General features: G+C 26.6%; 2 protein-coding genes across 3 annotated transcripts in view; one reads left to right on the forward strand and one right to left on the reverse strand.

Moving 5' to 3' along the window:
• Positions 1-3141, forward strand: part of noi (splicing factor 3a subunit 3 noi) — an 88298-nt gene extending 85157 nt beyond the window's left edge. For both annotated transcript variants that reach the window (XM_085823510.1, XM_085823511.1), the window contains 2 exons: positions 2810-2865; positions 2985-3141. In XM_085823510.1, coding sequence (XP_085679636.1) covers positions 2810-2865; positions 2985-3062 — 134 coding nt within the window. In that variant the 3' untranslated portion in view covers positions 3063-3141. The remainder of the gene's footprint in view (positions 1-2809; positions 2866-2984) is intronic.
• LOC118196132 (uncharacterized) overlaps positions 1137-14723 on the reverse strand; it is a 54664-nt gene continuing 41077 nt past the window's right edge. The window contains exon 10 of the mRNA XM_035367530.2: positions 1137-13958. Coding sequence (XP_035223421.1) covers positions 13872-13958 — 87 coding nt within the window. The 3' untranslated portion in view covers positions 1137-13871. The remainder of the gene's footprint in view (positions 13959-14723) is intronic.

A 14723-nucleotide genomic window follows, 5' to 3' on the forward strand; every position in this document is an offset into this window, starting at 1 on the left:
TTCTTGATCTAATGTCGGATACCTTAGCTCCTTTTTCAAGCAAGCTTTTCTGATGCAGTCTTGATGCTAACAGCTTTAAGTTTATTTGGATAGTTCCAATTATCATGCCAAATCATTCATCTTGTGCTGTTGAAATCCCTTATGAATGGAATCATCTTCAATTTCAAAATATTTATTGCTAAGGTCAATATTCGATATTTACCAGAATTGTATTCCTGTTTTTCCAAAGAAGGTAATTCTTTGAAAACATGCACTGGGAGTTCAGCTGAGTGAGGCATTGAGCATATAGCTGATGGTAAACTAAGCTATTCTATTTAGATTTGTTTTTCTTGTTATATCCTGTCGTTTTTCACTATACAAAAATAACTATCGCTTGGGATATCTTTGGGCTATTGCCAGATAACAGGTATATATCAAATGGAATTTTAGCAAGTGTTCCCTTGCTAAAATTCCATTTGATATATACCTGTTGTCCATTTGATATATACCTGTTAATCCACATCCATAAACTCTTAACACCCTGCTTGCATACTTTGTGAAAGGCCTATGATTTATCTTGATCACCAATTTTCACTTTAAAATAGGCTTGCCTGGCAAATATACTGATATTTTTCCTTTGAAAATGATAAAACTGCCACATATATAACAAAACAGATTGAGGCTGTTTAAGCACTTGTAACACAAACTAGCAGAAGCAGACATAAGGAAAAGTTTCAGTTCATATATATGTGTATATATATATATATATATAAAGCTAAATACAAGAACTCAGACTTCATATTGGAATGCACTTCACTATATCAGAGTGACACACTATGTCTCACTACAGTATCTCAGGCATAACTGAACTTATCTAGACAAATATATACTCACCGTCAGTTGGAGGGTTTATGTCAGCCGAGAGGAGAGCAGTAGTACTTCCTATGAACCATGCTTGATGCCGTGAAGAGTGGTCACATTCACAGAAGAGAAAAAAAGTTGACATGGTAGAAGAAAACTGTTTTTACAGTTTTGAAATTAGCATGCCTGTCTACAACAGCTCAAAAATCGAAGTCAACATAAATTATCTTACAAATTTTACCCAGTATAATAATATTGCATTTGAATCACTCATTTTTCAAGAAATGCAAATAAGACAGGGTCAAGATTTTTTATTTCATTCTGATTTTTACAAGAACAGCAGTAGATATATGAAATTCATTTATTCTTTAAGGTGCTATGGTTTTAGAATTATTTAAATCTGTGTCTGCCAAACATTTAACATTATTACAACCCTCCTATTTAAATTACAATTTATTTTAGTACACTTGCATGTAGTTGTTATAACGGGAGAAGAGGAAAAGAAAGGAAAAGTCTAAAAATAATGTGTTAAAATAGTTAATGATTACTATAGGAAAAATATTTAAATCAAATTTCTAATTTTAGTTTGCAATAGTCTCTCTATTTTAATTCGAGTAGTTCCTCTTTTTCTTATAAAATAGTAATTGCTTATAATAAATTGCTCTAAACTGTGTTATTTCAAAATTAATCCCTGTTGTATGATTTTTACATAATGCTAATGATGCTTCATAACTTGCATACTGCTTCAGCCAGTAACTTTTCAGATTTTGGAATCGAAACTTTTAACAACCATTGGAAAAATTGTGAACCAAAACAAAAGCATCTTGAACACATGACACTCGCTCTCAGTTTATCTTGCTAGCTATATTACTGCTTTTTTTTTAATAGCAACATTTTCAAAAATGTAAAATGTTCAAGAATGGTGTGCTTGCTACACTAGATTATATGTTAAAATTACATCTGTGTTGGTTTGGAAGTCTTTGTTGGCAAGAATGTAAAAATGTTGCAATCAAAACAACTTCTGACAACTATTACATTGCATAATTGCATGCTGTTAACATTCCAATTATTTCATATATATTTGTAAGTATAAATAAAAAATAAAAAAAAAAAAAAAAAAAAAAATTTTTTTTCTTTTTCTTTTTTTGAATCCCACTTTGGGAGCCACTATGTATAATGATTTTAAAAAAAATAATAGTTTCTTGGGGAATGTCTTCATTACATATTTATCTTTTGTGATGATTATCTATAAAAATGCATGAATTGTAGAATTTATCTAAATTTTAGAAATACTGTAGTATTAACATTATTGCCAAATAGTTTTTGTTGGAGAAATAGTATAGCAAATATGAAGAATAGATGATAGCACAAACTGTAAGGAAACCACAGGCAAAAAGAGACAGGGCAACCAAAAGTTGGTGCAAAACGCAGGCTAAGCAGTAGTGAATACCTTGTTGTTCTTATTAGTGAACATTATATGTTCTTGCTATAGTTTTGTTGTTGTTTTAATAAATAAAAAGTTAAAACAACAAAAGGTTATGAAGCCTAGAAAATTGAAAGCACTATAGATGCTACATACAACGTGCATCTAACATTAAGATGCATAAAAAATAGCAGTTATTTATGTTTATAGTATATTAGGTCCATCCATTTTTAACTAAATTACATTTAATATCATTCAATATAAATTTTGTTATAATTATGCATCATTAAATTTTGTAGTAATTGCTAATATTAAAAATAAATTCATATTATGTATCAACTTAATCTCATAGTATCTCTTGGATTACATATATTTCTTATGTTCATCTACATTGTTCAGGTATTTGATGACATGTTTCAAAATTCAAAAAATTAAATTCTCTCCTGCAAAACAACAACAAAAAATCACTTTGCAAAATGAACAAAAATTTACTCGATATGAATTTATTTTATGCATTTGTATTACATTTTTTAAATTTTATTTCAGTGTGGCAAAAGCTGAAAGAACAAAAGCAAAAGGAGAGGTTTTTGCCTAGTAATGAGGTATACCAATACATATTTGTTTTAAAAAATAATTTTTAAAAACTATTTTAAATTAAATCTTTTATGCATTTTTAATTAAAATTTTGTTATACATTTAATTTTTACTATTTTGTTTTTAGGAGGAGTATGAAGATACTCAAGGAAATGTTGTAAACAAAAAAACATATGAAGATTTGAAACGACAAGGATTGTTGTAAATATTAATTTTTTGTTTCAGCAGAAAGTTTCCTATCATGTAATAAGATTTAAATAAACATGTCGAAGTTTTAATATTGAGCAGTTCCATTTATACTTTCACAATATTTAGTACACACTATTCTGTCCTGAATTTAATATATTAATAAAAAAATAATCAAATAATGAATTTTTTATAAGTTTAACAAAGCAGAATTTTTCTAAATAAATATAAAATTCAAATAATTCTCATAATACATTTATTTTTATAAAAGAAAATTCCAGTGAGCTACAAAATAAAGTTTTAGGAAACGTATACTGACTAGAAAACTGAGCACACTGCACCATCCTAATCACAATTTCACTTTGTAGTTAAATTTGCATTAAATATTTAATATATGAAAGCTCACAAAAATTATGTATATAAAGCATTTTGATTAAATTCATAACACTTTTACTCATTCAAAACATTTCTATAAATAGAAGATTTGGCACTGAAAAACACTCAGTTTTAAATGCTTTATAGGTTGGTTAATTGACTAAGGCAAAGCGCAAAGGTTATCTGTACACTTGCCTTAATAAGATATCATGTAAATTAAGCAACTTTGTCTTTTAATTAAATCTAATGTATCAATAATAGTTTGTATATTGAGTGGCGTAGAGATTGAAATGCTGAGCAATAGCTAGCAACAGATTTTTCACTTGTTAGGTTCAACGAGCATTTTGAAAAAATGAAATTTAATTTTTTAAATTGATTTTTTGCATATACACTTAATAATTGAAACACTACACTTAATATCTGCTCTTAATAACTGAAATCTTCAGTCTTTGTTTCATCATATACATCAGAGTTCCAAGTGTAATGAATTTCAAACCTGTAATATAATTTATTGATTTTCTGCAGTAATACATAACCAATTAATATGCTATGCATTGAGAAGTCAAAAATTTCAGCAATCAACTATACCATGGCTTAAAATTAAAGAAAATGATCATTTTATAGCAAAGCATGCAATATCCATGTATATCACAAATGAAATAGCAGTGTTTCAAATTCCTAAATTTTGTAGCTTTTTTAATTTTATATCTTCATTCTAGTGACATGTAGAAGAATTTTTAATTGCTAATGTGCCTGCACCTATTATGCTACACCTAAATTAAGTTCCAAATTTCTAGGTTTTATGGACTTCATGTTCTCCCAACATTAGGACATTGGATCTGATAATTATGTCATATGTCAGTTTTAAATTCCAACATTGGAAAATCCATGTTTCAAACCAACTTAAAATTGTCACCTATTTATTTTAGTTCTTGGGAGATTTTCTACAATTTTAGTTAGTACATGATATTGCTTACTGCATTACTATGCATATGTAAAATTTCTCTTCATTCAGGTATAGTAGTTTCTTCGTTTACATTTGCAGTGCTTTATATGTATTGAAAATATCCACAGAAGTGCCTTTTTTTTTTTTTTTTTTTTCCCCCATGCAAAGAATGGGTATAATGCAGGTTATAAATAACACAAATTAAGAAAACATTTTGAATAAGTGATTATGCCTATCTTTCTAACTTTTTGAAAGAATGATAGATATCAATTAGGCAGTTAAAGTTAAAACTCATTTAAATTCAAATTATTACACAAACAAAATTTTGTTATGCAATGCAAAAAGGATGATGCAGAAAAAATTTTAAATGGCAGTTTTTTGACATCACATTGATAACTAAAGAACAAAGTTTTACTCAGTAGTTTAATGTATACATTTTAATATTTCAGTATATGAATTATACATATAAAAATGATAGAAATGGTTTTTGTGATTTATGCACAAGTAGTCCTTATAATTAAAGTCAAACTTATATAATGAAAAATAAAAATTCTTTATATAAGTTAAATATGCCTAACTATTAATGGAATATTAAGCTCGAAGTGTGCATTAATTATGAAACTTCAGATATTTTCTAAATCTAATTCACATCCAGAAAATTTATGCAAAATTTTCCTGTTGCCCCAGACTTGCAGATTATTTTTGGATATGCACTTTATTCACTACTACAGAATAAGGGCTATTTTTAAAGATGGATAGGTTAAACATCAGTAATATTTTCTACAGAATGTACTGGAGGTATGTCAGTACAGGTAATTTGGCTTGATATATTTTAGTGCCTTAGAAAGCCCTAAAAATAAGGCATTTTTAATATTTTAGATTAAATATGAAGTAAAAAAAAGTACTTAACATTCTGAAAGTGTACAAATAAATTTAACATTTATTGAAATACCAATTATTAAATTATTCTAGTAATTGCAAATATAAACATATTTACTGTAATTTTCCCCAAAAGTCAATAGTATAGGTATCAACATAGCTTTGTGTTTATTTATGAAATGCTTAAAAATTAATTTTCTAATAAATACAGACTTATTTATTATTAACTTGTGTATGAATACAGTTAAAATTTAATTTTGTTGATGGAGATTATAAAACATTTCACATATTATGAAAACTAAATAATTCTGCACCAAGGTAGATATTACATGTCACATTAGAAACATCTTTAATTATTGCCACAAATGTTTAAAATTATATAAATGTATATGCATTATAAATTAAATATATTTTTTAATATTTAATTATTGTAAATTACATATATCAAAAAATAATTTAAATTGAGAACATTTTTGCTTTTAAACTGAAAAGTTTTAAGAAATTTTGGACTAATTAAATCTGAAAGGTAATTTTACAATCTTATGTTTTGTGGAATGGTAACACTTTGTCAGTCGGTCATTAGTCACTCACTGACTATGATCGGCTGATCATTTATTGAAAGTCTCTCGAAAAAATTAAACATTGGCTCAGGTAAAAGAAGCTTAACATATTAATGTTACGCCTCATTACTTTAATTTTTCAAAAGCTCATTAAATACTTTTTTATAAATATTTATCCTTTGTTTGTGTAGTTAGTCACTATATTTTTAAAGGATTTTCATGGCTTAGTTTCTGCCTTATTCAATGCACTCTCAAATTCATTAGTTTTCTGGTTTCAAGATAAATGAAAGCTATTTTTTTAATTTTGGAAAACTTTGCTTTTAGGACATGAAAAAAAAAAAATCTACATTAAATATAATTGATGAGAAGAGATGGCAAATCCATTTCTAAGAGACATAAGGGATCAGAAATTTTTATCTGGAGTTATCTCCATTTTAGATCAAAATTTTCATTTCCTGCAATTATATTTGGTGTTCCAAAACTTCGAGAAATGATTCTGTCATCACAATACATATAAATAATGCATTTTTAGAAATGTGTTTTGAAATTAAACCTTCAATATTTCTGAATATATATATATATATTTAGGGCTCTTATTTAAGATTCCATGTTCTTAATCTTAATGCTAGTGTTTCAACCATGCTTATAGTATACATTAGAGTCATAAAAAAAGACCAAACTGACCTTTTACATATCAATAAAAAATTCTCGGACAAAAGCATGGACAGCGATCTAAATAAAACCAGTGCTTAAGTTTAAAAAAAAAATTGCTTCAATTTATACCTTATAATCAGCAGATTTAAATGTATTGATATTATTCAAAAAACAGTCCACTAATGTCAGATTAGAAGTATTATAAATTAAAGGACTACTTGTACAAAAAGTTTTGTATCAATCATTACCAACATAATCAGTTTAGTATTAAAAAAAAAAAAAAGAAAGAAAACTCAAGAGTACACAAGCAAATTTAAAATGCTTTCTGCAATATTTTGCAACAATTTTACTAGAAAGTTTATAATATATTTGAAAAAATTTCATTAAATAGTCTTATTATATGTCATACATAATTATTGCATATGATAAATTTTTTGCTGAAGAGGTGTGTTAAATCTAGGAAAATACCAAGCTTTAACTAAACTCTCACTTTAAAGCTAATAATATGTGATTTGGAAATCTCAGATGCAATCCATTTTCAGGATTATATTTCCAAGTACTTTTCTATATGTAAAAAACATTGTCATACAGAAAAGTCCCAAATTTTTATATATAGGATATATGCTTAACAAATGGTTGATTTATTTAAGTAAGTTTTACATTTTTGATATATGCAGAATACAAACATTTTTAAAACTTATAAAAATATTTATGTGTGAAATTTACAACAAATTTTGAAATATATAAACAGTGTTACATATTTCATTAATAGTCACTAATTCAGAGGTCTAAATAACAAGCAAATTTAAATTGTATTTATGGGTTTAAATTATAAGCAGCAGCTATTGTTTTTATTTAAACTTGTATTAAATGTATAACAAGATCATTATACTGATTAAATAATGTCTAGTGGATAAAAATTAACTTTAAATACATGTTATGCCTAAGGTAATAAATATTTTTTTATGTATTTAATATTTAGAGTGCCTATTAAAAAATTGAGTGCATAATTATCAACAGTACTGTGATACTATTACTGTATTTGAATACATATTCAGCAGATGAGAAATAAAGCAAAAAAGAACTTACTGACATCAGCAATGATAGTGCTTAATACTTGCTAGAAGAGGAAAATTGTTTACTATATTTCAAGAACTCTATATATTTTCTGAGTAATTAATTCCATACCTAATGCAAAAACCTTGATTTTGTTTAATCATCAATTTTAAGAATATACTGAATTTTGAGCTGTAAATGTATTTCATCATTTTGTTCAAAAGCAGTTTAATAATAGACTATTTTCCATAGGAGATAATTTAGCAGAAAGAAACAAATGTAACATAAATGAAAATATTAATTAAATGTAATTGTAAGGTACAAAGTCCGTAATCCGGACTCTGGCGATTCCGGATTATAGATTATCAATTTAAATCTGGTAAGATGACATGCAGAAATTATACAATTAAAAATATGAAACCATAATTTATGAAATAAAGAGCAATTATGATCTAAAGGATATCAAAATTTACCAAAAAAAGCTTAATATTTATTTGTTTACTTTATTAAACATTTCTTTCAATTTAAGTTCTTTAAGTTGCTTCCACAAAAAATTCAAAAAGTTCCTTTTTATTTTTTCTTATGTCATATAGAGCTGACTTTCCAATGCCATACTCCTCGCATAATTTTGAGGCAGATTGTAGATCCTTTGGCAGCTCCAGAATTGGAAACTCTTTTCGACATAATCGAAAGTTCAAGCTTAGTTTGTATAAAATTGCCATAATAATAACAGTTTGCAAGAAATAATAAGCTGGATCAAATTAGAAGACTAGGGAGCAGTGCAGTCTGCTACATTAACTGAAATGCCTTAGAATTAGTAAAGATAATTTTAGCCTAGCTTAATAGCGCCCGTTATACATTATTGGCTATGTATCATAAGATTGGCAATGAAAGCCAAGTTGTTTCACTAAATTTTGTCTTGCTCCTATTGCGTATTTTCAGATTATAGATTATCAATTTAAATCTGGTAAGATGGCATGCAGAAATTATACAATTAAAAATATGAAACCGTAATTTATGAAATAAAGAGCAATTACTATCTAAAGGGTATCAAAATTTACAAAAAAAAGTTTAATATTTATTTGTTTACTTTATTAAACATTTCTTTCAATGTAAGTTGTTTAAGTTGCTTCGTTTTTTGTGCTAATACTTTCTCTTTAATTCTCTTTTCTATAAACAGACATAATTTCTTGTTCAGTTACAAAGTTCCACTGTTCAAATCCTGTAATTGCTGTGTCGAGAATACCGACTAACTTGTCAATCGAAATTTTTTCGTTTTCAAAAACCTCTCTGTCACTTTCTTCACTATCGGCAGTGCGCATGTGTAAACGCTTTACTGGCTTTACGCGCATGCGTAGCGGATGCGCGCATTGAATGCACATGCGTAAACGCTTTATGCGTATGCGTAAGTTTGTGGTTTTGAGGTCCGAATTATAGATATTCCGGATAATGGATGTTTGATTACGGACTTTGTGCTGTACTATGTTTTTAAGTAAACAAATAAAATTGCAGCAAATGGCAATTTGTCAGTTAAACAAGGAAAAAAAATATAATGTATTATTTTTCATTTAATTACTCCATGTAATTTTTACAGATTATATGTTAGTTTGTTTAATGTGTTATCTGAAATATTTATATATCAGATTAGTTACAAAATACTGCACTCCAGAATATATAGCATGTATTTTAAATAAGTAATCAATAAAAAAATTTCAAAACAAATATGCAGAAACAAAGGCCTCCTTATAAAATCAATTTAGGTATTTAATTCTTTTTGCAATCTTTTGAAAGCTTGTAATTCAATAAAATTTAATAATTATTTCAGTTGGAGTTAATTAATAGTTTGGTCCTAAATATGGTTCTTTTCCCTATATGCTTTTTAACACTTTTCTCTATATCCCTTTCCCTCTACTCAAATTAATGAATGTTAGCTTCATAGGTCAGATAATTAATTCTATCTATCATTCATTAATTCTTATATTTACTGCTTGACAAATTACAAACCCAAAATGGATAAAAGATTTTTGGAAATATACCTTTACAAATCATATTTATCTTACCAGTTTTTGGTAATGGCCATTATTTTTATTCAATGATTCATAAATAATTTCTTTACTATTAAATCATTTAGAACTTAGACAAATTTGTATTGCTTACTCTTTTGAATGTGAGAACTTTTTTGGTTCACTAGAAAGACTTTCTATATGGTTTTATTCATTTGCACTAATTCTAGTACACATTTATTTTTAACAGCCATAAACATATATAATATATAAAAAGTCAGGGCACCGGATTTTAAAAAGTAATTCCTTTGTTTCTGCATTATACATGTGAACATATAGAATATGATGACTAAGTATCATTTCTGAATATTCAATCAATGTTAACATCTATATAAATTTATTCTACATACATCATTCTAACAAAGAACAAGGATTAAAATGTAGTTAAATTTCAAGCAGCCAATAAATAAACCTCTATAAATAAGTTTTTATAAATAGACTTTACCATAACTTCATGTTTAATTCACATGACCTCTAATTTTCAGTAATACAAACAATGATGCTAAGTTTTAAATTTCTAAATAACTTCTTAACAGCTTTAGTTTGAAATAAAAAATTTTTAAACATCTACAATAAAAGATTTGAAATAAAAATATATAAATAATTATTGCAACCTGCATAAGTAATGTAGCCACACTGTTAGCAATAATTATATAAAAAAAATAAATATATTTTAAAATAAAATACACAGAAGTTATAACAAAGCAGTAAGTGCATAGCAGCTCAAGTTTACAACAATTAAACTTTTGCATGCATACAACAATCAACATTTTTATTATTAGTATTTTTTAATATATTAATATATACAACTAATATTAAACTTCACTTTTTTGAATTTACAATCATTACATGTTCAAAACGTAATTTGATTTTTTAGTGGAAATTTCAATAACATTCAGTAATGAAAGAACACCAAATTCTATTGAATCAACTGGCAGTTTTTATAAATGTGTTCACATATTATATACACACCCATACAGAACAAAGACATTTTTATTAACAAAAAGTGAGGTAGAAATATTAATAAAAACAATGAAATACGAACACAAAACGTAGAAGAAATATCACATTCAAAAACAGTTTATGATGGGTTTGAACTCTACTTTGAGGAAAATTCAGAAAGAACAAACTGATAAAGGAAAATTAAGTATGTTTTCACTGTTCCCGATAGTATTCCAAAGAGCTTAGCATCTTTAGCATATCCAACCGTTGCGTGCACATATACAATTTTTTTTTTGTAATTATAAATGTATATAAGAATGCTTAAGGTAGAATTAGGAGAGCTGTGTGTATATAATCCATAATACATAAAATTGCTAAATAATTCATCACACAATCTTTAAAATAAATCAAGTGTATAGCAATTATTCTTCTTTTTAATCTTAATTTCCATCAAAATAAAACAGCAATGTAAACAAAAATAAACAGCAGGTGCCTTATGAAATGAGGAAAAAATATGGACAGAGTTAAATGTTGTTTTGAATGCTGATTTAATTTACAGAATTCAGATAAAGCTAAATGTTCATAAAGATAAAATATATTTAATACTAATTTAATTTATATAATTAATAAACTTAGCCTCTAGATTAAACTGATTGAAAACTTAGGTAAATTGTCTTTTCCTGATAATTATAATGTGGGTTGTTCCTCTTTTCGTAATTTTTCAATTATCCTAAAATTAAACCGTCATTTCTGATGTTACTCTGGTAAATCAGAAGTTGATTGTCAAACTCATTTTAAAACTGAAATGGAATTGTAAGAGAAAACAAAACAGGCTTCATTTCACAACAGGAAAAAGCTGAGAAAATGTGGAACATGTATAGGAGATCAAGACATAAAAACTAGGTGATGTTTAACAGTCTTGAAAGCTTTATATAAATTCTGAAAATACAGCATAATCAAATGAAAAAAAAAGGGGGGGTGATATAATACAAACAAGTTGTAAGGTATTGTAAAAAGTTAAAATCTTAAAACCATAAACTTAACATACATTCTAGAGTAACTTTTAATAAAGTCCTGTATTTTATTTTATTTTATTTCTAGAACTTCGTGATGAAATTAAATTTTTTTTTGACAAAATCACTCCTACTCAAATTCTTCGTGCGATCAAAATATTTCTCTCTCTTCAGTTACTTTTCTTAAATGAAAAACTAATTAATTTCAGGTCTTTTTTTTTTTTTTTTTTTTGATAATCTGCTTAATGAATACAAAATGGTTTAACCTCGTCTATACGCTATGTATTTTCAGACATTTTAAATTTAAATTTCAGTCAATTAAAACTGTCAAATTTTTTTCAAGTTACATGTGCTATAACTAAATTTATAAATAATATTTTTATTCAAAATTTTTGGAGTAAAATTTAAATAACCTATGCCTTTGAATCTAAATAGCATATGTATTTCAAAAGATTATATGAAGGTCTCTCTTCAACATGAATTAAAATTCGTGTTTGATTCCATCTCAAAATGCATATAGCATTTTATCTAAAATCAAAGATAAATTAATGTTCAACTTAAAATTAAAAATAAAAAGTTTTCTTTTATTCCTATTATTTTGTAAGAAAACTTTAATATATGTGCACACAACTTAAAAAGGAAGTTAATACAGAAATATTTGCAAAAGAATAAATAATATAGCTCATATGGATAAAATTGCATAATATTTTGTTTTCTCTATCAAGAGCAATACACATACTACTATTTAAGTGCAGCTAAGCATTAGTATATGCTAAGTCTTGATTAAAACTGCCAAAATAACATCCATATAACATCAATTAACTTATCCACATGTAATCTAGAACATATATAGCTTAAGAGCTAATGACAGATGAAGAGAAAAAACATATTCTCATATTTATTTAATGGAAACAATGGCAGTATAGAGACATGCTGATGCAACATTGATAGTTAAAATTCAGATGAAAATGAATTGTATAGGTGCTCACATCTGAATAAAAAAAGGAGCACATATCACAGTTAGAACATTTTGAGATGTGAGAACATCAGAATTTTTAATGAAAATTTACAATGCATAGATTACAAGTAAGGAAACTAACAAATTATTTTACCTTTTAAAAGAATCAAGTAAAAAAAAAAAAAAAAAAAGATATTACATTATATTTTTACTTCCTAGTTCTTGAGAATTCTAATATAAAGAAAACAGAGTTTTTTTTTTTTTTTTTTAATCCACCTTGCTTCATTAATTTAGTTTTTGAAAAAGAAAACATGCAAGAATAATTTTTAACATATAGACCTCCTACTGTTTTATTGCTGGCACTGGCTTTAAATAACACATTAAGAGATAATATAAGCTTTTGTAATCAACACTGATATTATGAAAATATGTTTTTGACAGATATTATATATAAAACCTGTGTTAATTTGAATATATTAAGCTTGCTACCTTCAGAAATATAATAAAAAATACTCTTTATCCCTCATAAAACTTTCATATGTAAAAATTTTATACTGCTTACAATGCTTAAATTCCTAAATTTGTAAAAAATCCAAGGTATTATACAGGACAGGAAATTACATTTTTATAGCATAAAAGATATTTTAATAAGTAGTTTGTTATAAAATATTTAATCTTAAAATATACTCTTTTTTTTTTCTTTGGATAAGCAGATATTTTTAAGTTCCTTTAATTTATTTAATCATAAAAACACATTCATGTTTTTTTTTTTTTTTTTTTTTTTTTTTTTTAATTGGATTATGTTAAAAGCATACATTTGTATATGCTGCTTTTATGTTATATCTTTCAGCTGTGTCGTTCATAGTCTGTACCAGCAAATAATACCCTTTTAAAATTTAAAATATTTGTTTTACAAAATGCTACACTTGTTGAAAAATTAAACATTCTCAGAACTTCTTGGAATTAAGCCTAAAAGTGTAGACGAGTTCATATTTTTTAAAAACACTCTTCATACACTTGTCATTTTTCAGAAATAAAATTGAAAATACAGAATACAAACAAAACAAGATATCTTTCCAATATAAAACAAACTGATAATTTCTAAAATAAATGAGACTTTTCAGTTTTGTAAGCAAATTCATTTAAAAATAAATATGGTTCCTTTTCCTAGGTAAACAAGGTAACTTTTATAAGTAAACTAGGTTATTTTTAAAACGAATGAGGCTGCTTTCCTGCATATAATATATTAGTTTCCTTACAGGTAGTGAAAAATAGATAACATAAATAATTTGGCAGTAACAATAATACTCTCATATATATTACATGACCTTTGAATAGTTGCTCTATTTGTTTTTTAAAGTTTGAAAGCACCAGTTTTTTAATCACTGAATAATCTCACTCTTCAGTTTTTGAGCAGGAAATGACATCAAGCATCGGTGAGTTCGGTATGCACAAACAATCAGCTTGATCTATAAAAATAAAGTAAGTACAGTAAAAATTAAATGGCTGATAAATATTCTTTTCTTTCCGATTGATAAAATTATTCTAAAAAACACAACTGAGTCACATCAGTGTGAGCACTTCCTATATTTGATGTCAGTGTAAACAATCAATGTCATAGAGCATGTCTTAGGAGTAGATTTGGTGGGTAGATAAAGTGTTATACAAATTTGGGAAGTATTTCAGTTGTTGTCATGAATAAACAGCCATTTTTCAGACTTATGGAATGGAAGTCAAAAGGAAGAACATTTCAAAAACAGCACAGTTTGTGAATTATTTGCATGCTGCTATGGTGGAAAATGAACCAATAATGGTAATATGGCAAGATAAAAATATGTGGCGTGGAAATGCACAGTAGTATGAGCCATACATTAAAGAGACAAATGCCAGTGTATGTGGGCTAATTGACAAACTACAATGCAGCAACTTACAGCACAAATAACAAGTGTGTTTAAATTACAAGTTCTGCAAACCTTGTTGCATATGGAGCTCCACAACAAATTGATGATGACAGCACCTATGCTAATGATTGTTCATTATTAAAAGAAGCTGGAATTTACAAAGTAATACCAAGAGTGGTTCTCCACAGATTGACAAATGTCTGCCTTCTCCAATTAATCAGGCATTTTCTCTATTAGATGAATATATGTTAGTTTATACAGCGAGATACAATGGAGAATAAATACTTCTCAACCATTTATAGATGAATACAGGTTGACAGAGGCAATCTTATG

This window comes from Stegodyphus dumicola, chromosome 9 (genome assembly GCF_044657685.1).
Source record: "Stegodyphus dumicola isolate Sdum_Otavi_A_Nest chromosome 9, ASM4465768v1".
NCBI classification, from domain to species: Eukaryota; Metazoa; Arthropoda; class Arachnida; order Araneae; family Eresidae; genus Stegodyphus; species Stegodyphus dumicola.